The sequence below is a fragment of the Rattus rattus genome, chromosome 2, assembly GCF_011064425.1.
Source record: "Rattus rattus isolate New Zealand chromosome 2, Rrattus_CSIRO_v1, whole genome shotgun sequence".
NCBI classification, from domain to species: Eukaryota; Metazoa; Chordata; class Mammalia; order Rodentia; family Muridae; genus Rattus; species Rattus rattus.
Genome location: NC_046155.1, coordinates 75,262,431 through 75,289,510, shown reverse-complemented (window position 1 = coordinate 75,289,510; position 27,080 = coordinate 75,262,431). Strand labels below are relative to the sequence as shown.

The following is a 27,080-nucleotide window of genomic DNA, read 5'->3' as shown; positions in this document are numbered from 1 at the left end:
CTAGGGCCCTTTCCTCCCACTTTGGCTGAGTCTGAGTGCTGAGTAATGTTTCTGCCCATTTCTTACAGTATTCCCCATCTTCTTTCTCTAATAAGACTCTGCCCTTGCCTCAGTTTGCCTCAGTTTGGGTTAGCAAATGGCTGGCAGCCAAGAATGGCATTCCCTAGCCCTCTCCCAGTTGGCTGTAGTATGTGACTGAACCATAAGCAGGTGCTGTATTTCTATTTTCAAATGGATCCTTAAAAATGGATAGGGTAGGGCTAGAGAGATGGTCAGCGGTTAAGAGCACTGACTGCTCTTCCAGAGTTCAATTCCCAGCAACCATACAGTGGCTTACAAGCCATCTACAATGGGATCTGATGCCCTCTTCTGGTGTGTCTGAAGACAGCTACAATGTACCCATATACCTAAAATGAATAAATAATTCTTTTTTAAAAATGAATATGGTAAGTGGGAGTGGTGGTATGGATGCCTAGAAACCAACGCTCTGGAAGTTGAGGCTGGAGGACCACTTGAGTTTGAGACCAGCCTCAATAAAATGGACTTAGCACCTGCAACTTAGGGATGTTTACTCACAGAGCTATTGTGTGTGCAAGAAAGAACATTCTACCTTGTTTGTCTGAGTGAAATTACAGGAGCCCAAACTCAGCCCTCAGGCAACTCTACACTTGTATCCAATCGTCTTTTCATTTGCCCCACGTTCGCCTGGAATTCTGGTCCTGACACTCACCAACCCACCCTGCTTAAGGAGAACTTTATCTCCAGTTCACCAAGCACCCTGCCCTGGAAGCCAGCCTGTTATTCCATGCTTGGATTTGAGCCCTCAGTCGCTTAAAACAAATCCTTTGCATATTTTAAAATTAGATTTATTCATTTATTATACATAAGTACACTGTAGCTGTCTTCAGACACACCAGAAGAGGGCATCGGATCTCCTTACAGATGGTTGTGAGCCACCATGTGGTTGCTGGGAATTGAACTCAGGACCTCTGGAAGAGTAGTCGGGTGCTCTTAACCGCTGAGCCATCTCTCCAGCCCCCCTTTGCATATTTTAAACCTCAGGTTGTTGGGGTTTTTTTTTGTCATTTTGCAAATAGTATTAATAGAAACATTCTCTTCAAAAAGCAGCTCTACATAATAGGACCTCATTGTGCTCAAGAATGTGGAAGGGACTGGCCAGTTTGTCTCTGGGGCAGTATTGCAAAGAAACAGCAGTTTCCCCAGAAGAGACCATAGAAACAGGCACTTCAAAGCATCTGCATACATTAGGTAAGGCAACAATACTGGACAACTGGTCACAGCCCCCTAAGCTACACAGTAAGAAAACTCCCATCCAGATAGTCTCCTAAGAGAGATACACCATGGACACAGCAAGACACAACACACACAAACACAACAAAGACAGCACAACACACACACACAAATGCTGTCACTGTTGTACAGTTTATTGTTACTGCCACCCAAGGGCATCCAGTTTTTCCCACTGTTCTTTTTTGGGGGTGCCTTCTTAGCTCTGCTCATCTACCCTCTGCTTCTTGCTCCTAACTTGCCCTTTAGCTGGGTCCGAAAGGGCTTTTTTTGGTGCTCCCTCTCCAGAGCCTCACTTAGGTGGGAAAGAATCAAGCAGGCCTAGGTCCTGCTTACAACTCCTAATTTCTCCAAAGTCCTGTATCCATTGCTGAGTGTGGTGTCCGTGGTCTGGCCTCATCTGTGGAGAGGGAAAGCAGATGATGAAAGGGACAGAGATCAGAGTTTGAATTCCCACTTTCCTGCTCGTATTTTCTATAACTTTAGAGAAGTACTTGGCTCTCTCTGCCTCAGTCTCCCTTTCCATAAACCAAATTTCCCCTCCATTGGAAAGGCTCTCTGGGAAACTTTTCTCCCCTTTGGTTGCCAGGGAACTTCAGTCAAATATGGGTCTCACATTGTTCTAGATGTAGATGACAGCACTATTTTTTCATTTACCGATTTGCTGATGTGTTTGCATGCATGTGGGCACATGTGTATTCTCCTGGGCAAGTGCTACTTTGTGGAGGTCGGAGGACATCGAGGGTACAGAGGTCCTTGTACTCACAGAGAAACACTAAGAACCAGAAATGTCGATCACACAGAGTGTCTCCTCAGTGGAGGAGGCAAGTCAAATACTTGCATTCCATCTAGAAATCTGAGAGTGGACTTTCGTTAACAACTCAGTGACCTTTCTGCTCTGTGTGGATCTGACTTCCCCCCAGCTTTTGCTATAGACGCAGACCTCACTTGAATTCTCCAGACTGATTATCCCAGACTCTTCCCTCCCTAGAGCATTCCCCGCTCTTAGGAGAGATGTCACATCTACCTGCTGAACTCCATGCTATTGGTCAGAGACCACACTAGATTCTAGGTCCTTCAGCTCTACAGAACCCACCCTCATGGTCACATGTACTTTTAAATGAGTTTCCAAGTAGTCACACCTTAAGCTTTACTGTGCTCCGGGAATTGGACCGAATTGGACCGATGGACTGATTGTTGCCTAGAAACCTCTTCCCAAGTTGAACTGTGTTTTATTTTTTTTTCTTTTTTCTTTTTTTTCCGGAGCTGGGGCCTAGCTAGGCAAGCGCTCTACCACTGAGCTAATCCCCAACCCCGAACTGTGTTTTAAATATGCTGACAATGAACCCTCCTGGCATCAGACACCCTGAAATCTGATCCGAGTTGATGGAGGTCAATCTGAATGGGGTTTTCATTCTTATCACTTCCTTGCCTGGGTATCTGCAGGGCCCCCTCAAGAACACAGCTTGCAGTTGGTTCTCTCCCCCCTTTCATTATGCGGGTCCCAGAGATCAATCAAGCACAGGTTGTCCTGCTTGGCTGCAAGTGCCTCCCTCACTGCCTCTCTGGCTCTTGACTCCTCACCTCCAGCTCTGTCTCAGCGCCAGGCCTTTTTTCTTTCAGAGTTCTGGAACTTGGTCAGCAGCTTCCTCTCATGCCCACCAGGGCTGGGGCGGTTGGTGTTGGCAGCAGCTTCTCTCTTGGTACGACCTTTCCGACCTCCACTGACTGGTGGAGCAGGCGTTAGAGGAAACAGGGCAGAGGAGGTGTGTGAGGTTCAGGGGACAGGCAAATAAATAGCTGGGAGCTTAGGGGTGGGTAGGGCAGGATGGCCAGAATGTGATGGTCACCCTGTACGTCTGAGGCACTCTACCCTAGCAGTTTACTCATGTCTAGAAGGAGAGACGCTCACTTGTGAGTTCTTGGGGCTAAGAAGACAAACTCAGTAGATGAGACTAGAAAGGGGGTGCTTGGGAGTCAGGAATAGATTAGCTAATAGATTAGGTAAGATGGGGTTGGGGGTGAGAAGAGGGGAAGCTGACCAAGGAGCTGCCATGCAGACCTTACCGACATAAGATTGGGCCAGGCTGTACTGGTCATACTCATCCAGGATCCCATCTTCGTCCTCTATGTTTACAGGTTGCTGGGAAGTGTGGGCTGTTGGTGGCAAGGTGGCCATCATACCTGGTCTGCTTTCTCCAAAGTCTTGCCTGTTTTCCAAATGTCTGCCCTCTCCCAGTTCCCTCACCCCTACTTATAACGCTGTCTCCTCCTTAAACCATGGGGCTGGTTCCCGCCCTCCAAGCCCTGTCTGATGCAATCTGGCCTTTTCCCAGAACTGGGCCCATATACACCAGTCCTGAGCAGAGAGGAGCACCCTCCCCTTTCTCCTCCCTCACAGGACTCACCCAAGCCCAGCTGTGTTTTTCCACGTGGAAAGCTCCTGCCTCTGGGGGAGGAGGAAGCAGACAGGATCTGGGCACAAACAGTCTTTGGGATGTTGGCCAGGGAGAGCAGAGGGCCGCAGAACACACACACACACACACACACACACACACACACACACACACACACACACACACACACACACTGTACATTGTAGTCTGATTCAGACTCAGGAGTTAGTGGCAGCATACCCACTGAAAAGGGAGGGAGGAGAGACACTGATCCACTTCTCGCTAAGTCAGCAGTTCCTGTCACAACCAAGGCTTCTATTTTTAAGGAAAGTCCCCTCACTTCAATAGAGTTCCCAGGACTTCCTCCTCATCCAAGATGGAGGATAGCTATCTGGTAGAGACAGCAAATACTCTGGATTCCACACTCTGATTCCTGATCCACCTCCCTCTGCCCTGCTTTCTGACAGAGCCCTGCTATGGAGCCCAGGTTAGCCCTTGAACTTGCAATTCTCCTGCCTCATCATACTAAATGCTGGAATTACAAATCAGCTCAGATCCAGTGTCTCCTGTGTGACCTTGGTCATGTTACTTTCCTCTCTAATTGCTTCAGTTTTCCCCTTTAACAGAGGATAACCCCATCTACCTCCATTGTGAGAGGCTGCAGGGACATGAGGCCTGGAAAAGCCTTCACAGCAGCTGGGAATGGTATAAGGATTAGTCACAATTTCCCATGGTTCCCCACACAGCCACACAGTGCTCTTGCTGTGACCAAAGGGCGGGGGGAGATTTAAAATAAAATACTGTGGGCTGGCAAGATGACTCAATGGGTAAAGTACTTGCCGCCAAGCCTGGCAACCTGAGTTCATCGGTTTCCAGGACCCCAACAGTATGGGAGAGAAAAATCTCCCCCAGATTGTCCTCTGACCCTCCCATGCCCATTCACACACACACACACACACACAAACACACACACACACACACACACACACACACACACACACGATAACTGTGTGTGACTTTTACATTCTAAATAATACATTGCTGTGGAGGGCATAATGAAATAAACAGGTGTTTGTGCTTTGACCCCCCCTCTTTGTTTTAGTCAGAGTCTCACCTTTGAGCTGTGACTGGCTTAGAACTTGCTCTGCAGAACAGCCTATGATGGTTCTCTTGTGGAGTTTGTGTCTAGTGTTGAGTTCAGATCAATTTGCCTCTACCCGCTGAGTGCTGGGTTTAAAGGTGTGCATTACCACACCCAGTCAGTATGAATTCAAGTATGAATTAATATTAAACTTTTTCAGTCCATGCTGGCCTCCCTTGTGTTATTTGTGTGGATTTGATAGGAATTAGTATGAATTTTAAGTTCAAATAAGAAAATGTGAAATGGAATTTTCTTCTGTTCTTTATTTTTTTTAAAAGAAAGTTTCCATACAATGTAATCTGATTAAGGTTTCTCTTCCCCAACTCCTTGCAGACCCACCCACACACCCACTCACCCACCCACACACCCAACCACACACCCACCCAACTTTTTACTGTTTAGGAAACAAATGAGTAAACTCTTCTCCCCCTCCCCTTCCTCCTCCCCTCCCCCTCCTCCTCTTCTTCCTCTTCCTTCTCCTCCTCCTCCTCTTCCTCTTCCTCCTCATCATCAATAGGAATGAAAAAAAATGGAGGGCATGACTGCTCCTAGGTATGGGGGAAAAGGTTTAATTGTAGATATCTGTAAAAGTCCAGAGTGAACAGGGCCTTGTGGAAGAGACAGGGAGAGACAGGGAGGAAGAGAAGAGAGAGAAGAGGGCTGAGAGAAGAACCTTGGACCAAGTGGCCAAGAGATTAAAAAGAGTATCTGGGAACCCAGATACAAGAGGTATACAAGAGGCAATAAAAAAGGCAAAGATGGGGCTGGGGTTTAGCTCAGTGGTGAGCACTTACCTAGGAAGCGCAAGGCCCTGGGTTGGTCCCCAGCTCCAAAAAAAAACCAAAAAAAAAAAAAAAAAAAAAAAAAAGGCAAAGATACTGGTATGGCCAAGTTATATAAGAATCAGAGAGATTGGGGGAAGGGAAGCCCAGCCTTGGGCTGGAGAGTTTAGGGTAGCGTGTGGGGTACACCAGCCAGGCCTGCTCCCTAGCAGGTGCTAGCAAAGCTGAGAGAGGCTGGCCGACAGCATCTGCTTTGACATGTTACTCGGCACCTCAGTTAGTCATTTGTCCAGAGGCTGAGTCCTAACAACAACACACACACAAATCCATAAAACCACAAAATCAGAAGCTATAATATGCAAACAAACAAAGGGCCAATAAGAACAATACACATCGGAACAAATCAATGTGAGGCTAAGCGTCTACAAAAGTACCCCACACAGCTTGAGCCTGGGCCTGCGGGCATGCTGCCTATCTGTGAGTTCATACGAGCATCAGTCCTGTTGTGTCTGGAAGACACTACTTTCTTGGTGGTGTCCACACTCTCTGACTCTTACACCTCCTCTTCCACACAGCTCCCTGAGCTCTAAGGGAAGGGGAATTGTCTACTCTTGATGGAAGGATCCGAACCCTGTGAGTCATGTTAGCCCAGAGGGTGCCCACACCAATTCTATCTGCGTCGCTGTATCCAGGCAGGGAATTAGACAAAACATTCCACAGCTAAAAACAAAACAAAACTGGATTCCAGTAAAACCAAACCCTCCCAGCCCGGGCCAGATATCAATTCCTCTGCCCATATCCACAGCCTGTGGACTCGCTAGTTGCTTCTTAGTTGATCTAACTCAAGTCTCAGCACATGAATTGGACCAGACCCCCAGGCCTGCTGGTGGACCATGGTCACTCTTGTTAAGAGGCTGTGTTTCTGTTTGCTGCTTGCTTCCCTGAGCAAAAACAAAACCAAGCGTCTCTTTTCCAGATCCCTGTGTCGAGTACTTGCTTTAAAGCCCCACCACAGGGGCGGGAGAGATGGCTTGTGGGTGAGAGCACCCGCTGCATAAGCAGGAAGGGCTACGTTAAGATCCCCACACTCAGGTAAAAAGCCAGGCATGCTGAGTACACACCTCTGACCCCGCCCCCGTGGACACTACTGATGCAAACAGCAGGACTGCTTATTGGCTGTCAGCCTAGCTTCAAGTTCAGTAATAGACCCTGTTTCAAGGGAAGCAAGCATCCTCTGCAAACACACACACACACACACACACACACACACACACACACACACACACACACGGGGGGGGGCATGCACACATGCAGGTGCACACTCATAGGAACGAATGCACAAACACTCAGACACACATACATATACAAGTGCGCACGCGCACACACACACACACACACACACACAGGCACACACACAAATATTCACACACACATAGATGACCACAGAGGCAGTGTATATATCACAGTCCTACACAAACATACACACACACACACACACACACACACACACACACACATATGGTTGGTAGATAGACAGACAAACAGGCAGGCAGACAGACAGAGTAAAACAAAATGTAAACCTCAAATAAGAGCATTGTTGTGCTAATTGGACTCCAGAGAGGATAACATTATGAAGCCTGGCCCTGGTGGCAAGAATGAGAAGTTTCAGTTACTAAGGAGACAAAGCAAATTCAAACCTGTCTGGGCTACAGAATGAATTTAAGTCTAGCCTGGGAAGCTCTGGTGAGACTCTGTCCTAAGACAAAAAGTTAAAAGAAGACTAGAGATGGAACTCAGAGTAGAGAGTAACATGTCTGGGGCTCTGGGTCTAATCGCAAAAGCAGAAATAAACACAAGGGAAGAACACTTGAGTCAAAGCTGCCTGGTGTGGTGGCGCCAGCTTGAAACCCCACCACCAGAGGCTGGAACAACAGGATTTCAAGTCAAGGCTCTGAGAAACTTTTTATCATCATCATTATCATCATCATCATCATCATCATCATCACCACCACCAACAACAACAACAACACCATCATCATCACCACCACCACCATCATCATCACCATCATCATCATCTAAGGTGGCTAGCCCACCAAGGGCCAATGTTCCATAGATCTCACACTGTAAAATGTTTAAAAAAAAACTTTTAAAAATGTATTTATTATATGTAAGTACACTGTAGTTGTCTTCAGACACATCAGAAGAGGGCACCAGATCCCATGACAGATGGTTGTGAGCCACCATGTGGTTGCTGGGATTTGAACTCAGGACCCCTGGAAGAGCAGTCAGTGCTCTTAACCACTGAGCCATCTCTCCAGCCCCCCAGTCCCCCAAAACCTTTTAATCTTCCCTATCTGGTTTTATATAAAACCTTGCTAAGTCCCAGAATGTGATGACACAGAACCCTCCATTTTTCTCAATTCCTTTGTGTGTGATTATAAATTAGCCAGTATTTTCAGATGATGAGGTCAAGCTCCTACCAATGAGGCAAGACTCAGTCACCACTAAAGTTGGAATAACTATTACATGAACTTCCTGCTCCTGTGTGCTTGCTAGCCTGGTTTGGGTCATGACTATAAAAAGAAACTGCCTTGCTGGATTATGTTCGATTTGTTTGTGTAGTTCTTTAATGTGGTAACAAGATTAACAAGGCCAGCCTGAGTTACACAGTGAGGCACTGACCCCAGATCAATCTTAAAACAAAGCATAGGGCTGGAGCGATGGCTCAGTGGTTAAGAGCAGCGACTGCTCTTCCAGAGGTCCTGAGTTCAAATCCCAGCAACCACATGGTGGCTCACAACCATCTGTAATGTCTGAAGTCAGCTACAGTGTACTCACATACATGAAATAAATAAATAAATCTTTTAAAAAAAAAACCAAAGCATAAAAGAAACAAAGAAGAAGTGCAGAAAATGATGTCCTTGGGATGGACCTGTGCGGCTTGATCACCATGACAGGAAATGTTTCCTCTCCTGTGACATAGGGTCGGAGTCAGGTTATAGGGAAACAGACTGTAAAGAGCTTACTACTGTCCTGAATGTCCAGCAAGATAGCAGGACAGTTAGGACGTGGGACACACGGAAACACGACTGTCCCACCTTTCTTTTCCTTCCCAAAGGCACACTGAGATGTCCCTGCTTCACCACGGCACCCCATGTTGTCATCTTCCAAGTTTCAGTTTGTTCCTGTGTAATTCCAGGACAACGAGAACACCTGTACGTGTGTGACAGGGCTTAGCCCAGAGCCAACATGTGACATCCTGTTATTTCCTTATTCCTCCAAGAAGGAAAACAGAGGCTCCAGGGGTATCTGTTTCAAGGTCACAGGACCCATGATCTCCACACAGACCTCAGCTGGGCAAACATAGACAAGAATTTGCACTGAGTCATCTGCCAGGCCTCTCCCTCTGCACTCTTTTCTTTCCCAGGCATTGTGTCTTCTCTGGACCAGGCCCTGCACAGAGCTTGTGGAGAACTTCAAGTGCCTTTTGAAAGCTCTGTGAGGTGGGGAGATAACTGTTCTGTGTAGCAGTATACATCCCTGTCCAAAGTACCACATATGGTGTCACAGGCCTGTAGCCCAAGCACTCAGGGAGGATCTTAAGTTAAAGGCCAGCTTGGGCGACATAATGAGACTTTATCAAGTCAGCTACAGTGTACTCACATACATGAAATAAGTAAATAAATCTTAAAAAAAAAAAAACAAAGCATAAAAGAAACAAAGAACAAGTGCAGAAAATGATGTCCTTGGGATGGACCAGGTCAAACAAAACAACAACAATAGACAAACAAAAAAACTCCATACACATCAGCACAGCTTTTAGTCCTGCTGCCACCCTGCTCTAGTTTACCTTCTGCACAGCATCCACTTAGCATTAACAAAAGAATCTTACCTGGCATGGTGATGCCTGCCTTTGATTCCAGCACTCCGGAGGCAGATGCTGGTGGATCTCAAATTCAAGGCCAACCTGGTCTACAAAACCAGTTCCAGGACAGCCAGGGCTACACAGAGAAAAACAAACCAAATAAAGTATCTTTTTCACTTTTTAAAAATGTGTCTTTATTAGAATCAAACCATTGATTAGACAGTGGTTTAAGGAGAAGGTTCTGGAATCCAGCTGCCTGGAGCCAAGGTTTTAGTTCCTCCCCACTTTGTTGGCTGTGTGTCCTCAGACAAGTTATTTAACCTTTCTGTGTCTTTGTTTTCCCATTTGCAGACATCGGTGGGGTCTCTGAGAGCTTTAGGAGGACAATTCTGGGGGCTCATGAGATGGCTCATCAGGTCAAAGCATTTGCTGTCAGGCCTGAGCACCTGAGTTCAATTACCAAGACCCACCTGGTGGAAGGAGAGGACCAACCAACTCCAGTGATTGTCCTCTAACCTATATGAGCTCTGTATGTCCGCCACTCCACCCTCTGCCCCCAAGGCACTCCTGTGCATACACATACACTTACGTACGCACGTACGTGCATACATACATACATACATGCATACATTCTCTCTCTCTCTCTCTCTCTCTCTCTCTCTCTCTCTCTCTCTCCCTTCAAAGTAGGCAGAATTCTCAAGATTCTGGGGCACACGTCTGTAATCTCAGCTGTTTGGAAGGCTGAAGAAGGGGATCACAAGTTTGAGGCTGGCCTAGAAGACAGAGCAGAGCTTGTCCCCTCCTTATCCTTGTCCACATTATTCTTTCTTTCTCTTTCTTTGCTTTGAGACACCGTCTTACTTTGGAGCCCTGGCTGGCATGGAATCACTGTGTAGCGCCAGCTGGGGTTAGACCTGAGAAAAAACCATTTCCACAACCGTCTGATTAAGTAAGCTTTATTGAGAAGTGCACAAGGGACTGGCCAGATGACTACCTTACCCTAAGTTGGGGTTTCAGAGAGCAGCCCCTCACTGGCTTTTGGGAACTCTTTTATGAGGAATGGGTTAGGGTTGATAGACACAGTTGTCGCTGATGGTGGTGGCGCATGCCTACAGTTCAGTGCTCAGGAGGCAGAGGCAGGCAGGCTCTGGATTTGAAGCCAGTTTGGTAGACAGAGTGAGTTCCAGGACAACCAAGGCTACCTGGGGAGTGGGGAGGGGGAACAAAAGAAGAGGAAAAAACAGCTGTAGAGAGAATTGGCTGTTAGAGAGAGCTGTTAGAGAGAATTGGACAGAGAATAGGGGCACACAGGGCTCAAGGCTGCCTGTGGGGTAGATAAGTGTGACGGGAAACAGCTGTCGGGACAAGCGGCTGCTAGAAAAGAGGCAATAAAGATACAGTCATGGGGCTGGAGAGATGGCTCAGTGGTTAAGAACACCAGTTTCTCTTCCAGAGGTCCTGAGTTCAATTCCCAGCAACCGCATGGTGGCTCACGACCATCTGTAATGGAATCTGATGCCCTCTTCTGGTGTGTCTGAAGAGAGTTACAGTGTATTCATATTACATAAAATAAATAAATCTTTAAAAAAAATACAATCATGTCAAAGAATGCAAGAATACATTATGTCAAAAGGGAGCCATCAAGGTACCTGGGAAGACACACTTTCATAAAGCAAAAGGGTATCATTTACCACAAGTTCAGGAGTTTATCAAGGCAAAGGCGTAGGCATATGTCACGGGTTACAGGTTCTGGGTAGGTTACATTAGGTTTAGGAAACAGAACTCATTCTTGTAAGGTATGGAGACTTGGTGACAGTGTATAACAATGTGGGTCCCCTTTTGCTTCATACTGGCTTTAAAGTCACAGAGATCCTCGGCCTCCTGGAGTGAAGAGGCAATGACCCAAAACAAAGAGCCTCAGGTGAGCTGAGGACCTGGACTGAGTTTCTGATTAGTACAGCTGCCTGACCAGGAAGTCGACCTCTCTTAAGAACCTCAGTTGGTATTTAACATGAGACTCAACGAACAGATCTGCAGACAGAATTGCGCGTCCCTCTGCTGCCCTATAATCACTATGATCCTTAAGCCTCCTGCACCTCAGAGTCTCTTTTCCCAAGGAGAGATTCCCATTCCTTGTCCTTCTCCCCCCTTTTATTTTCATATCACCTTACCAAGTCTAATGTAACACTGAGTGCTGGGCATTTAAGGCATTCACGATCATGCCTGGCTTTGCTTTTTGGCATGTGTGTGAAACAACTTCCCTCTACATATCCCTGACCATCCTGCAATTCACTATGTAGATCCGGCTGGCTCAAGCTCAGAGATCTGCCTGGTTTTGTCTCCGTAGTGCTGGGATCAAAGGTGTACACCATCACACTGGGCATGTTATTTTTTAAGACAGGGGTTTACTATGTGTCATTGGTTGATCTAGAACTCATGATTCTGCTGCCTCCTCTGTGCTAGGTGATGTGTTTATAAAAAGATAAAGAGAGGAGGAATATGTTTTTGGTGAAAGTGTAATAAGGCATGGGGGAAGGGGGTACCTTAGCGGCCAATGCTGAGGCATCCCTTCCCCTGAGAGACCAGCCACAGGACAATGGTATGGTATAGGACAGAGTTTATTCAGGGCATGGGGAGTTAAGAGGTAGGGAGAGAGAGAGAGAGAGAGAGAGAGAGAGAGAGAGAGAGAGAGAGAGAGAGAGAATAATGAGAATAGAATAGAGGAGCTGGCCATGAGCACGAGGAAAGAAAGGGGAAAGGGGCGAGAACACAGAATGGGAGTAGGAAAGCAAGAGCAAGAGCAAGAGAGAGAGGAGGGGGTAAGCAGCCCCTTTTATAGTGTCAAGCATACAAGCATATCTGGCTGTTGCCAGGCAACTGTGGGGCAGAGCTTAGACAAAATGCTAACTTAGACAAAATTACAGGTATGTGCCATTGCACTCGGCTAAGACTCCATTTTAAGAAGAAAAAAATGACAGGCGAGGGGAGTTTATCAGCACAGTGCCTTGAAGATAGTATTGTTATTCACTAGGGCAAGCAACTTGCTTATCCTCCATGCCTTGAACACCCAGCTCGGCAAAAGACAACCCAAATACAGGAACTTTGACAAGAGGCATCAGGACTGAGTGCTCAGCTTCTAGAGGCAGAGCCACCTCAATCGGGGCTCACAGATGTCCACGAAGAGCCTAGGATACTCTGGGATGGAGTGAGGTAAAAGTCCCTGGCTGGGATCTTGCAGGAATAAAAAAGAAAGGAAATGTAAACACTGGGGGTGGTGGTGGGAGGGAGTAGGGGTGGGTACTGGGTGCACCCAAGGAACCCAAGAAAGGGGTTCCTGGAAAAATCGAAAATTCCAATCAGATCAGTAGGAATTCAAAATGACTCACTGGAAACAAAGAGTTAAGTTTTCACATCCTGTGGCCTCCAAGTAATCAACTCCAGGGAATTCTGGGGTTTTGTTTTGTTTGGGGGAGGGGTTGCTGTTTATCACTCATTATACCTTTATAACTTTCGAAGAGGTTGCCAGGAATACCTAGTACAGCCCAATAATTACAGCTTGTGCCTGGTCCATAAAACCCTCAAACCCAGGGCTGCACTGGAATTAATTTCTCTTGGTTCTGAGATTGTATTTTTAGCATAAATGAATGCTGCTGTTAAGGAGTGCTTGGGAGATACTGGTGCAATCCTGAATTGCACACACCTCCCTGATACTCTGTACTACATGCAGAGTTTCCCCTACAGCAAGGAAAGAGGTGGGGGCAAGGCTGGGGATGTAGTTTACTTGGTTGAGTGCCTACCTAGTATACTTGAAGCTCTTGATTTTATGTTCAGAACTTCATAAACTGGGTGTGGTAGTACACGTCTGTAACCCAAGATCAGAAGGTCAAGCTTATCCCAGCTACTTTTGCTAAAATTCCTTCCCTAGAGACATGAACACAAAGTCTACTTCTTCTAATGTCCCAACATCAAAGGAAGACATGATTCTGCCTAAGCTCACCCTAGGGAAACAATGCATTTCTTGGGCTTCCTTTCAGAGCAGAGGTAAGGGGGGTACCTACCTGTTCATAGGTGCTCCTTCCTCTACAACACCCAGTAAGGATGGGCTCCCCTTCCTCTGTGCTCCCCTGGCCTGTATACTCTAAGCTCTTCCCAGGTCATGTGCAATTAAGGCAGAGTTGCGAATGACAGGTGCTGGGGTTTTGTCCCCTGGATGAGCAGGTGAGGGTCTCATGAGCCTCCTCACTCCTCCATGAGCAGGTGTACATAGCCAAGAAGCTCAGCTAGAACAATTTTTTTGCAAGGGGGTACAGTTGGACTCCTCAAGTCTGCAGTTAGTTGGCTGGGACGATGACAGTCACAACAGCTACACGGCAAATCCCAGAGCAGAGTAGGCTACATGATTAACAATGCTTTCTTGGGCTGGAGAGATGGCTCATAAATAAATAAATCTTAAAAAACAAAACAAAACAATGCTTTCTCAAACTAACCAACCAAACATCCAACCAACCAACCAGAATGTTATTTGCATGAAATTTGTTTAATAACAACTGCCTATGAGTTATACATACTTTGGCAAAATAGGTGTCATACATTTTCCTGGTAACTAAAAGATAATGAACAAATAAAGCAACATACTAGAAGAATATAGAATAAGAATGCAATTCCTGGGGCTGGAGAGATGGCTCAGTGGTTAAGAGCACTGACTGCTCTTCCAGAGGTCCTGAGTTCAATTCCCAGCAACCACATGGTGGCTCACAACCATCTGTAATGGGATCTGATGCCCTCTCACACAAAATAAATAAAATCTTTAAAAAAAAACATGCAATTCCTGGATACAACCCAAGAGACTAGCAATCACAATCCCCTTTTAATCTTTTCAAAACAAGATTTCTTCATTGTGTTTTATGTGAGTGAATAATTTGCTTGAATTTATGTCTGTATCATGTGCACCCTGAAATTGTGGGCAATTGTGAACCACCAGGTAGGTGCTGGAATCAAACCTGGGTCCTCTGCAAGAGTAAATGTTCTGAACTGCTGAGCCATCTCTCTCTCCCTCACAGTCTCATTTTACAGATAAAGAAATCAAATCCCATTTAACAGAAGAAAGTAAGGACCAGGGTTGAGCATGGAGTTCAAGGCTAGAGCATGTCTTTAGCCTTGAGAAGACCAGATGTTGATGTCTAGATCTGCAAGACAAGATGATAGAAAATAAGAACCAGAGAGGCATTCTCTATTGCTTGAGTGTTTGGGCACAGGCCATTGCAAGAGCCCTGCCTGTTGCTGAGGATCTGAAAACAAACAAAAACAAAAAAGAAAAATGTGCAATACTCAGAAACTTGTCATCAAGGATCCAGGGAGGAAATTACCATATAGCATAGTAAGTAGTGGGAGAATAATAGGCTGCTTGATATCCCTTTTCCAGAGAAGGCCGTGTGAAAAAGACAAACAAAGTCAGCTGGACCAAGACATCCCGGAAGTGTCCCAGGAAATTAAGGAGGAAAGCTTAGTTAATCAAAGGAGTATAGGGAATTCTAGTCCGGGATTCAGAGGCAATAACCCAATCTCAGTTCAGGGAAGCTCTAAAAACTCAGCCTGTCAAGTTCACCATAGTAGCACACACCTGTAATTCCAACTCTCAAGAAGCTAAAGCAAGGAGATCATGAGTTCAAGGCTCTCTGGGCAACTTAACAAAACCCTGTCTCAGAAACATAGAAGCAGGCTGAGCATGCTGACACATGCATTCAATCCCTTCACTCATAAGGTAGAGTCAGATGGATCTCTGTGAGTTTGAGGCCAGACAGGTCAGGTCTACTAAATAAATAAATAAATAAATAAATAAATAAATAAATAAATAAATAAAGGTCCAGGCCAGCAAGTAGGCTCAGCAAGTAAGTGCTGGGCCACCAAGCCCAAGAACCTGACTTATGTCTTCAGGACCCATATCACGAGGAGGGCAAGGACCAACTCCTGCAAGTTGTCCTCTGTCCTTTACATGTGTGTGCTATGACATGAAGAACACACACACACACACACACACACACACACACACTGCACATACACTCACAAAATAAATAAACATTAACCAACAACAAAAGTACTATCTCTCTCTGCTCACTGACAAGGATCAGCACATAGGATACACTCAGGGGAAGATACTACGATTTGCAAACCCTTGGGCTAGAGAGATGGCTCAGCAGTTAAGAGTGCTGATTGTCCTTCCAGAGGTCCTGAGTTCAATTCCCAACAACCACATGGTGGCTCACAACCATCTGTAATGAGATCTGATGCCCAATTCTGGTGTGTCTGAAGACAGTGAAAGTGTACTTATCATAAACAAATAAATCTTTTAAAAAAGGTTTGTAAAATCTCTCATTTTAAATGTTATGATGTTTGAAGAAGTAGTTCCTTCATAGTATAGACTTTTACTTGAGCTAAAAATGTTTGTATTCATCGGGTCTGTTCCCTCTAGAAAGAACGTCTGTGACTAGGTGAGAACACTGTCAGCTGCCCTGCCACAGTCAATAGAGAGGCTGCTGTGTACAAAGAACTTAGCTTGTTTCGTTTTGAAACAGGATATCTCTATGTTGTCCAGGGTGGCCTTGAGTCTCTAGGCTCAGGTGATCTGCTTGGCTCAGTCTCCAAAGTTACTGGCATTGCAGGCCTGCGTCACCACATACTTGGCAAGAATTTAATAAGTCTGATCTAATCAGTCTGTAGCTGCTCTCAATGCTCAATTGTGTCACCATGAGATGATATGTATGTCACCATGAGATATGTATGTCACCATGAGATATGTGTGTCACCATGAGATATGTATGTCACCATGAGATATGTATGTCACCATGAGATATATATGCTCTCTGCCAGGGCAAACTGCTCCCGTAGACCTTAATATATAAAATAAATTTGTATAGTCTGCATAGTCATAAAAAAAGGAGGGGGGGTTGGGGATTTAGCTCAGTGGTAGAGCGCTTGCCTAGGAAGCGCAAGGCCCTGGGTTCGGTCCCCAGCTCCGAAAAAAAAAAAAAAAGAAAAAAAAAAAAAAAAAAAAAAGGGGGGACCCCAGGACTAGAGCCATGGCTCAGAAGTTAAGAGTGTTAGGTCCCAGCACTTTAGGCAGTTAACCACTACCAGAAATTCCAGTTCCAGGGCATCTCCTGCCCTCTTCTGGCCTCCCAGGGTAACTGTAAACACACTTCCTCTGGTTCTGGTTCAAGCGTGCGCCTACATGGCCTCCGGGGAACACACACACACAGACACACAGACACACAGACACACACACAGACACACACACACTAATAAAAACACCTAAACATGGCGGTGTACAACTTGGCCTGGAGACAGAGGCAAGCAAATTTCTTGAGTTTAAGGCTATCCTTGTTTACCTAGTAAGTTCCAGATCACCCAGGGCTACACAATGAGAGCCTGCTCAAAACAAAACAAACCAAAACTAAAAAGAAAAAAAAAAAGGAAAAAATAAAATTTAAAACAAAAATAGAGGGGTTGGGGATTTAGCTCAGTGGTAGAGCACTTGCCTAGCAAGTGCAAGGCCCTGGGTTCGGTCCCCAGCTCCGAAAAAAAGAAAAAAGAAAAAGAAAAAAAAAATAGAAAAGCTTTAAAAATAACTCAGTATTGTTATTAGTCATTTGATTCATGAATAATGACATATAGTCTCCATCTGATTTTGTTTTATTAATGACTATTTTCAAAATCATTCATGGGGGTGAAAAAAAAAAACAGCCAGAAAAACCTTAACAGCCAGGTGTGATTTTGTACCTATATAATCCTAGCATTCTTTATAGGCAGAGGCAGGAGGATGGTGGCAAGTCCGAAGCCAGTGTGAACTACATAGCGAGATCTTGTCTCAAGAGGCAGTGGGGGTTGGGGATTTAGCTCAGTGGTAGAGTGCTTGCCTAGCAAGCTCAAGGCTCTGGGTTCGGTCCTCAGCTCCGGGGGGGGGGGGGGGGGGCAGGGGGAAGGGCCCCGGGTTCCCGGGGGGCATGTCGCTCTTGCAGTTAACATGGATTTGGTTCTCAGAGCTCACAATGGTAACTACGGCTCTATGGACTTTTGTATGTGTGCAGGTTCATTGTGTATGCCTGGTACCTGAGGTCACAACAGGGCATTGGATCTCCTGGAACTGGAGATGGTTGTGAGCCGCTATGGGTGCTATGGATGACCCTGGGTTCTCTTCAAGAGCAATAAATGGGCTAACAGCTGAACCATCTCTCCAGCTCCCCCCTTCTGCTGTGGGGGCATTGCACAGAGACCCAGATTTCCTCACATGCTGTGGGTTTTCTGTGAAAAGGGAATACTCTGGTAAGCACCCCAGCTGACTCCTCTAATGAGTCAGTGGAGTCAATCTCCTGCATCACTGCAACTCTATCCGGAGAACTCAATTCCTGGCCCTGCAGAGCTGAAGAGCAAAGTCTGTAGCAGTTGTCCCACCAGACGTGTTGCTTGTAAGTCTTCCCAAGCAAGGAACTAAGAAACTGCACCTTCGTGTGCCCTTTTATTGAAGGAGAAAAGTCTCACTATGTAGACCAAGCTGGCCTCCAACCAGACACTGTCCTGCCTCTGCCCCCCAAGCACACCACTGCTTGGCTTACTTAAATATTGACATTAAATGCCGCGCTGAGAACACAGAAAGGTATCTAGCCTTCATGAGTTGCTTAATATCTAAGGAATAAAAGACAGGATAGACATGAATCAAACGCCACAACTGTTAGATGGAGGCTTCTAGGTAGAGTACTTGCCTAGAAAACCCAAGGTCCTGAGTTCAATTCCCAGAAATACACGCCTCTACCATGGTTTTGGCCTCTATTGCCTAAAACTGTGACTTTTGTACCATCACAGTGACAGAGATCTACACGATATTGTGAGAGACTGGAAGAGAGGATGACCCAGTCAGGAAGATCTTTAGTAAGAGCCATGGAGACAAAGAAGGGAGATGGGGCTGGAGAGAGAGAGATGGCTCAGCCATTTTTCCATTTTTCCAGAGAACATGGTTAGTTTCCAGCACCCATATGGTGACTCACAACTATCTGTAATTCCAGGTCCACCTGAAGGGTCCATTTGAAGGGAACTGCAGGAAGAGTGGATCTAGGGGAGAGGAAAGGTGGAGGAGACAGACTGGGAGGAGAAGAGGGAAGGGAAACCAGTAGGGATATATGAGAGAAGAATAATTTTTTAGACATATTTATTGTGTATATAGCATTCTGCCTGCATGTCTGCCTGCAGCCCAGAAGAGGGCACCAGATCTCATTACAGATTGTCGTGAGCCACCATGTGGTTGCTGGGAGTTAAAGGCAGGATGTCTGGAAGAGCAGCCAGAGCTCTTAACCTCTGAGCCATTCCTCTAACCCCCGAAGAATAGATTTTTTAAAAAATTATTTTGTGATATATTTTTACTTTGTGTGTATTGTGCATGTAGGCACTTGAGTGCTACAGTTAGTATGGTGGCCACCACCTTCTTTTAGTTAAAAAAATGTTTTAAAGATAAGGTCTTGCTATGTGGCCTTGGCTGATCTAGAACTGTCTGCCTCTGCCTCCTAAGTTAAGTATGTGCCCCCACTCCTGGCCTTAGTTAAATTTTATCACCTATCACATTTATGTATTGTGTGTGTATGCACATGCATGAGTGCATGCACAGATGCATAGGTGCTGTGACATGAGTGTGGCACTCAGAGGACACCGTGGAGGGGTTGGTCTTCTCTCTCTACCACATGGGTTGGTCAGCCTTGGTGACAAGTGCCTTTACCTGCTGCACTCCCTTGCTGTCCCTCAGACTCTTGGCGCAGACTCCGAGGTGTTGGAACTAGAGGCATGCTCCAGCACACCAGGCTAAAGACAACGGAAAAACCCTGCAGCTGCAACAGCAGAGGCCAGTGGACTCCGTGGATGTGGGAAGTACACGAACTGTGTTCTACAACTCAATATACATGCAAAGCATTCCCAGCAGAGCCAGGTGTCCCACAAATGTGTTTTTATTTTGTAGGCACTTGGTGGGTTGACTGTAAGGTTGGAGGGAAATGGGGTGTTAAGGACAACCTCCAGGCTCTGGCTCTGAATAGCATGTCAAGTGAGTGCCAACAAAATGAAAACCGAGGAGAGGATGATATTTCGTGCTGTTTTGTTTTTGTTCTGTGACAGGATCCTATCGTCCTGGCTGTACTGGGCAGAGAAGCTGACCTCAAACTCACAGAGATCCTTCTGCTGCTGCCTCCCAGGTTCTGGGACTAAAGACATGCACTACCACGCCCAGCTAGGTTTGTTTGTTTGTTTTTGAGACTTACGAGGAGGAAAACTCTATAATCACACACCCACTGCTTCTTCTCTTTTCCTTGACCTCTCTCCTCTAAGCTGGCTTTTAACTCCTGGGTCCAAATGATCCTCCTGCCTCTTCCTCAGAAGTAGCTGGGACTATAGATGTGAACAATAAGATTAACTAAAACAATAATAAAAACAAACAAACAACCACTAACATATATAGAAAACCAGGAGTTAAAGGCACAAGGGAACCCACCAGACAGCTGCCTCACCCCAAATTAGTATTTCAGATAGAAGCCCCTCCTTGGCTTTTGGGGTCCCTTTTATTGGGAATGGGTTAGGGTTGATAGAAAACAGACACTAAATAATTATAAATTAGCAACTAGATAATTAGCAATTAGAGAACTGGCTGTTAGCATTGGACAGAGAATGCGGGCACTCAGGGCTCAAGGCTGCCTGTGGGGTAGATAAGTGTGAGGAGAAACAAGATGAGTGGCTGCTAGAAAGGAGGCAATAAAAATAAAAGCAAGAATAATCATGTCAAAGGAAAGCCACCAAGGTACCTGGGAAGACACACTTTCATAAAGCAAAAGGGTGTATCATATATCACAGGTTCAGGAGTTTACCAAGGCAAAGGCGTGGGCATATATCACGGGGTTACAAGTTCAGGGTAGGTTGAAAATTATGGTTTGTGTTTGGTTTTGAGCTGGGGATGGGGGTGGAAGGTGGTGGGGAGGGGATTAGGTGCATATTTTACCTATCAAAGCAGACCTGGCTCCCAGGTTCTCCCAGCATCCCTCAGTCCCTAACCTTGAGCTTTCCCCCAGAGGTTCCTCCTCATATGATCCAAACATTTTGAGGTGGAGAATAACCTATCAGTTTGCAGGATACATCAGGCTTAGGAAACAGAAACTTGTTTTTGTAAGGTATGGAGCCTCGATATAATGTATAACAATGTGGCTCCTGGTTTGTCTCACACTGGCTTTAAAGTCACAGAGATCCTCTGCCCACACCCACCCCCCACCCCGCCCCCAGTGAAGGGTTAAAGCTAGCAAGCAACTCTGCTTCTAACCCTGTGACTCTGCTACTGCCTCTGTGACTTCCCCAACTGTAGCTAATGGCTCATGACTTAAAAGCCTCAGGGGGGCTGAGAAATTCTTGACCCAGAAGTTGACAAGCTGATAACATCTGCAGGAAGTTCTGAGCCAGTAAACAGGAAGGTCAACACTGACCTAGAGAATTTAGGGGGCAAATCTGCATATGAAATCTTGTACAAAAATTCCTGAAACTCCCCAAGTCCCCTGTGCTTCTGTGCAGTCTCCACTCTCGAGGCAGACCTCTGCCTCCATTGTTCTAATTAAAGACAGTCTGCCTCTTTGCAGGTAGGTCTCTTTTCACATCACCTTCATCAGTTCTGATCAAACACTGAACCCAATAAAACTTTCTTCCTTATATCACCTTTTAAAGGATATTTTGAATCACAGCAACAGGAAAAGAAACAAAAACCACAATTATGAACCCTAAATGTCTCAGGATGAGCAGCTATGTCCATATTTGACATTCAGCAGAGAAAGATGCTTTGACCTTGGCAAATGGGAAATTTGTAGCAGGGCGTGGTGCCCTAGGTTTGTTATCCAGCACCTGGGAGACAGAGGCAGTGGAATCGCCCATGCAAGGCCCACCTGCCTCAAGCAACAAAACAGGGAAGTGGCAGAGACCCGAAGTCTCTATGAGTTCAAGGCCAGCCTGGTCTACAGATCAAGGCCCAGGCCAATCATAACTGCATAGTGAAATCTTACTTCAAAACAAAACAAAACACAAACAGCAAACTAAATTGCTGGGGTACATTGTGTGAAGGTGTGCCTCTGAATACTCAATCGCTGGTTTTGTACCTGCAGAGAGCTAAATGCTGGCAGGATCTTGGTGTTGTTACCTCTGTGGCCCACCCTTGGCCTTATGCTTTATAGATATTCACCCTTCCTCATTAGCTACGGACAATCTAGCATTGAATCTGATTGTTACAAAAAGCGAATGTCAGGCCAATAGTTGGCAGGAAGTAGAGGGTGAAACTTCTGAGAGACAAAAAGAGGGAGAGGGAGGGGTGGGGAGAGGGAGGGAGACAGAAAGAGACAGAGGCAGAGACAAAGAGAAGCTCTGAGAGAAGAATTGAGAATTGGGAGGTGCACAAAGGTAAATGGATGGACCAGAGCAGAACAGAGAGCTAGCCAAGTGGCAGGACGCAGTTCCAGGATGAGTAGGGTTAAACTACATGGCTGGCTGGAAAACTGCTCTAGTTAGAAGACCTAAGCTTTAAAATATTAAAAAGCTGTTGTGTCATTATTTATACCACTGGCAGTCAAAAGTCCTGCTATACTAGACAGTAAGACATGTGTAATTCTTTGTTTGAGATAGTGTATTCTGCCTTTTTATGTAGTCCAGGATGTCCTGGAGTTCCCTGTATAACTAGGTCGGCCTTGAACTCACAGACATCCTCCTGCCTCTGCCTCTTGAGTGCTGGGGAGTGAGCTACCACACCTGGCTCTGGAATTCATAATATAATTTTTCCAAACTTATGGATGTAGAACTGAGACAGGATGGGTGGTAGTGTCATTCACTGTGCCATGATAAGAAATACAGTGGTGGTGCACACCTTTAATCCCAGCACTTGGGAGGCAGAGCCGGGTGGATCTCTATGAGTTCAAGGACATCCTGGTCTGTAAAGTTCCAGGACAGCCAAGATTGCACAGAGAAATCTTGTCTTGATGGCCCCCTGACACCTGCAAAAACAACAACGTAAGTCAACAATGTAAGTCAACAACGTAAACAATACCAGTCAACAACATTTGTAAGACTGATGCTGAAGAGATGGCTCAGCAGTTAAGAGCACTTGCTGCTTTGCAGAGACCACAGTTCAGCTCCCAGCACCCACCTGGTGTCCCAGAGCCATCTGTAACTATAGTTGTAGAGGATCTGATGCCTTCTGTCCTCGAGTACTAGGCATACACGTGGAGTACATACATATATGCGGACAAGCCAGTCATATACGTAAAATAAAGCCAAGTAGTTTTTAAAAGAATGGAAGGTAGTTTTCTTATTTGTGTTTTTAATTTTTTAGGTTCATTTTATGTGTATGAGTATTTTGCCCACAGGTATGTATGCATATGCACTGCAGCAGAAGGCATCTAATTCCCTGGAATTGGCTCTGAGGATGACTGTAAGCCACCACTGGTTGTGGGACTGGAACCCAGGTCCACCATGAGAGGAAGGGCTCATCTTGTAGTTAGGCATTCTCTGAGCCTTGGTTTTTGAGCAGAGTCTCCTTATGTAGCCATAGGTAACCTAAAACTCACCATGTAGACCAGGCAAGCCTAGATGCTCTGCCTCTGCCCCTGGAGTACTAGGACTGTAACAGGCCCCAGACCTTAGCATAACTGACTCCATGATGGAAGTGTCATTCAGGCTGTAAAACTCAGCAGATAGAAAACATCGCCTAGCAAAAATGAAAACAAAAGTCAAATCCATCAAAGTTCATAGTCGTGGGGAAGTCTCTTAAGATACTTTGTCAATGTACCTTTCTCTCTGGTTTCTGTAATTCTGCTTCTTGCTGTTGTTGTTAACCAAAATATGTCAATTCAGACTGTGCTTTTTGTGCTTAAAAGCTCACCCAGAGAAAGGCTAGGGGCTACCCTGGAATACCAAGCACCCAGGGTAATTGCTGGCCAGCTAATAAAGACTTTCTGTGGCTTATACCCATTTCTAAGTGGTCTTCTCTGATGAATATCCCCAACAGGATTACAGGGTTATAGAAGTGCACCACCAGTGCACCATCATGCCTAGTATTCTAGTTTGATTTTTTTTTTTTTTGAGACAGTGTTTCTCTGTGTGGCCTTAGCTGTCCTAGAATTTCTTCTGTAGACTGAACTGGCCTTGAAGTCACAGAGATGTGCCTACCTTTGCCTCCCAGGTGCTGGGACTAAAGGCATGCACTGCCACTGCCTGCCTCTAAGTTTGATTTTTGTTGCTATAAAACATTTTAACCGAAAGCAACTTAGAGAAGAAAAGGTTCATTTGGCCTTTTGAAGCAACAGCCCATCACTGGAGCAAAGTGGAGCAGGAATTCAGTCAGGATATTTACGTAAACAGGGAGGAGTGCTACTTGCTAGTTTGTTTGCTCACTGGCCCAAGTTTAGCTGCTGCGTGCTCTCTCTCTCTCTCTCTCTCTCTCTCTCTCTCTCTCTCTCTCTCTCTTCCTTCCTTCCTTTTCCTTTGTGTGTGTGTGTGTGTGTGTGTGTGTGTGTTTCAAGACATGGTTTCTCTGTGTAATAGCCTTGGCTGTCCTGGACTTGCTTTGTAGACCAGGCTGGCCTCAAACTTACAAAAATCTACCTCTTCTTCCTGAGTGCTGGGATCAACAGCATATGCCACCATGCCTGACTTCTTTCTTTCCAGACTAGTCTCACTGGCTAGACTGGAACTCCCTATATAGAACAGGCTAGCCTCAAACTCATAGACATCTACCTGTCTGTCTTTCAAATGCTGTTAATTAGCTTTCCTATGTAGTTCAAGATCACCTTTCCTGAGAATGGTGCTACTGGTAGTGGGCTAGGATTAACATGGTAACATGGTAGTGCACTCCTATAATCCTACAATCCGTTAGACAATTCTCCACAAGCCAGGTCTGTCTGGGGAAATTCCTCAGTGAAGACGGCATTGTCCAGTGGCTCTAGCCAACTTGATTGTTAAAATTAACCAGGGCACCTGACTAGCCCTAATTCAATGAAAGAAAATTATTTTTTCAAACTTTAAAAATGTTGTGTCTGTGTGTGGGTATGTGCCCATGAGTGCAGGTGCCAAAGGCAGGCAGAAGCATCAGTACCCTTAGGGTTAGAATTACAGACTGTTATGAGCCACCAGTGTGGGCACGGGAAACTGTACTTGGGCTCTTTGTAAAAGCAGTATATGTTTTTAATTGCTCAGCATTTCCCAAGCCTCATATATATTTTTTTAATTTCCTTGTTAGTCTGGGTGCTAGAATAGTTTCAGTGTTAAAATTTAAGGTTTGCTAATAGAAAAATATCTGATAGCTTGTTGTGTGCCAGACACAGTGCTATGTACTGGGAATGTCTAAAGATCTTGACCTTATAGCATTTGTAATTCTATCAGAGAATAACAATATGTGATTATAGGCTTTAAAAGACTTTCAAAACTAATTTTTGTTCTATGTTTAGGTGTATGTGTATCCATGCAGTCCCCTCTGAGGCCAGAAGAAGGCATCAGGTGCCTTGGAGCTAGAGTTAGAGGCAGTCTGAGCCAGCTGATGTGAGTACTGGCATTCTAATTCTGGTGATCTTTCATTTATTTATTTTAAGGTATGAGTACACTGTCACTCTCTTCAGAGACATCAGAAGAGGGCATCAGATCCCATTACAGATGGTTGTGAGCCACCATGTGGTTGCTGGGAATTGAACTCCGGACCTCTGGAAGAGCAGTCAATGTTCTTAACCACTGAGCCATTTCTCCAGCCCGCAGCAAGTGCTCTTAACCACCAAACCATATTGACTTTTTAGGTGTTATGTATGATACATTAGGATAGATAGTTGGAGTGGAAGTAGTTCCTAGGGATTGAGACCAGAACCATGCTAAGCAAGTGTCCTACCACTGCACTAACTGCCCAATCCACAAAGTAGGCATCCAAAGAATACCTTTATAGCTAAATGTTTGCATGTCCATATTTTTTATTTGCTGGGAAGATTCTGTAAATTATGAGTTCTAAACCTAAAACTGCTTATTTGGAATTTAAAAGTATTTTTAGATAAATTTTAAATTCACAGCAAACTTTAGCTTAAAGTACATAATTCTCATATGCTTCCTGGGAGCCCTCCTTCCCTATCCCCAATAATCTGAAGTGGTTTTGTTTTCTTCTGGTGCTAAGGATCCGATCCCATCACTTCCCACGTTAGGCGAGGCTTCACACATGCTTTTCTGGTCCTTTGATTTATATGAAAGTTTTCGAGGAACACAAAAAACAAACAAGAACTCTGACCTAATAAATTAAGTACATCAAGGCACAAGTATCGAAGAACTACGTTTCCCAGGGTGCAATGCAGCACGTCACAGAAGTACCCGGCATGCGCAGAGGAGTCCTCCGCGCTCGACCGCGCTCATAAGAGAAACAGCGTGTGTGGTTCTTGACGTGCCGCGAACCTTCGAACGTAAGTGCGAGACTATCGTGTGAGGAAACGTTCCAGTGATTCGCTCTTCCCGCCATCGCAGTTACCAGCGCGACGTGCTGTTTTTCCCTGGGCTCGGTAGGTGGGACGGGGCCATGGCAAGGTACCTCCACGCAGCGCGGGAACGAAAGGCCAGCGTTCCTGCCCGGCGCCCGGGTCTCTGAGGCGGCTTCTGCGGAAACGCGCACGCGCCCTGGACGGGGAAGGGGGCGGGCTGTGGGAGCCGGCGCCCTGGGGTTTGCGCGTGCGCCCTACATCTCTGGAGAGGTGGGAAGCCGCTGGAGCTGACTGACTAGTCTAGAGGCCGGCACCTGATGAGGTCCTTGGTCCTAGACATCAGCACATTTTACTACTTTCTTATTGAGAGGGACACTGTAGCCCAGCCTGGCCGTGAGATCGCAGTCCTCCCTCAATCCCAAGTGCTGAGGTTACAGACTCCACAGCCCTAAAGGTGTCCATTTTCACAACAGTAACTTCATCCACTCTGCAGCTCACTCATCTGTCGGCTGACACATGTATCCTAGGACGTCTGCGTCTACTCATTAGCACCTTCACCTGCCTCTCTAGGGAGGCTTTGTCTCATGCTGTCTCACAGAAACAGCTCTGTCAAAGCCGCCTTGAGTTCTGGATTCCCAAGTTCAGTGATAATGGCTTGGTAGCATCCTCTTTCATTGCCTCGGTCCTCTCTTAACCTAAAGAACTCTTGCTTCCATTTCTTCATCTTTAATGGTCGTACCGTCAGAATACATAAACCCTTCTTAATCTTGCCTTTCTTCTCTTCACTCCCTGGGCATTGTCTATTTCACACTTTAAATAAATAAAATTTATTTTGGTGCACTCAATTTTCTTTTCTTTTCTTTTCTTTTTTTACATATTTTTAATTATTTTATATAAGTACACTGGTGCTGTCTTCAGACACACCAGAAGAGGGCATCAGATCCCATTGCAAATGATTGTGAGCCACTCTGTGGTTGCTGGGAATTGAACTCAGGACCTCTGGAAGAGCAGTCAGTGCTCTTAACCACTAAGCCATCTCTCCAGCCCTTGTTTTTTTTTTTTTTTTAAAGACAAAGTTTCTCTGTCTAGCCC

General features: G+C 45.6%; 2 protein-coding genes across 3 annotated transcripts in view; one reads left to right on the top strand and one right to left on the bottom strand.

Annotated features, from left to right (window-relative positions):
• Nucleotides 1–1,424: 1,424 nt before the first annotated feature.
• Nucleotides 1,425–3,603, bottom strand: Nupr1 (nuclear protein 1, transcriptional regulator). Its single transcript, XM_032892656.1, has 3 exons — nucleotides 3,376–3,603; nucleotides 2,893–3,036; nucleotides 1,425–1,708 (listed from the first exon to the last, which is right to left on the bottom strand). The coding sequence occupies exons 1-2, from the start codon at nucleotides 3,488–3,490 to the stop codon at nucleotides 2,906–2,908; spliced, it is 246 nt and encodes an 81-aa protein (XP_032748547.1). The 5' UTR covers nucleotides 3,491–3,603; the 3' UTR covers nucleotides 1,425–1,708; nucleotides 2,893–2,905.
• Nucleotides 3,604–25,879: 22,276 nt separating this feature from the next.
• The window catches only part of Sgf29 (SAGA complex associated factor 29), a 32,655-nt gene continuing 31,454 nt past the window's right edge, over nucleotides 25,880–27,080 (top strand). Inside the window, exon 1 of one of the 2 annotated variants that reach the window (XM_032892653.1) lies at nucleotides 25,880–25,973. The gene's annotated coding sequence lies outside the window, so the exon portion shown is untranslated. Of the gene's footprint in view, nucleotides 26,070–27,080 lie in introns of both variants that reach the window. The other variant, XM_032892652.1, reaches the window with a different exon arrangement.

Bases quoted from the DNA above. Each gene is read 5' to 3' on its own strand.
- Nupr1 (XM_032892656.1), bottom strand. From the start codon at position 3,490: ATGATGGCCACCTTGCCACCAACAGCCCACACTTCCCAGCAACCTGTA. The intron at 3,037-3,375 runs GTAAGGTCTGCA...CTGCTCCACCAG, and splicing joins CCTGGCCCAATCTTATGTCG to TCAGTGGAGGTCGGAAAGGT.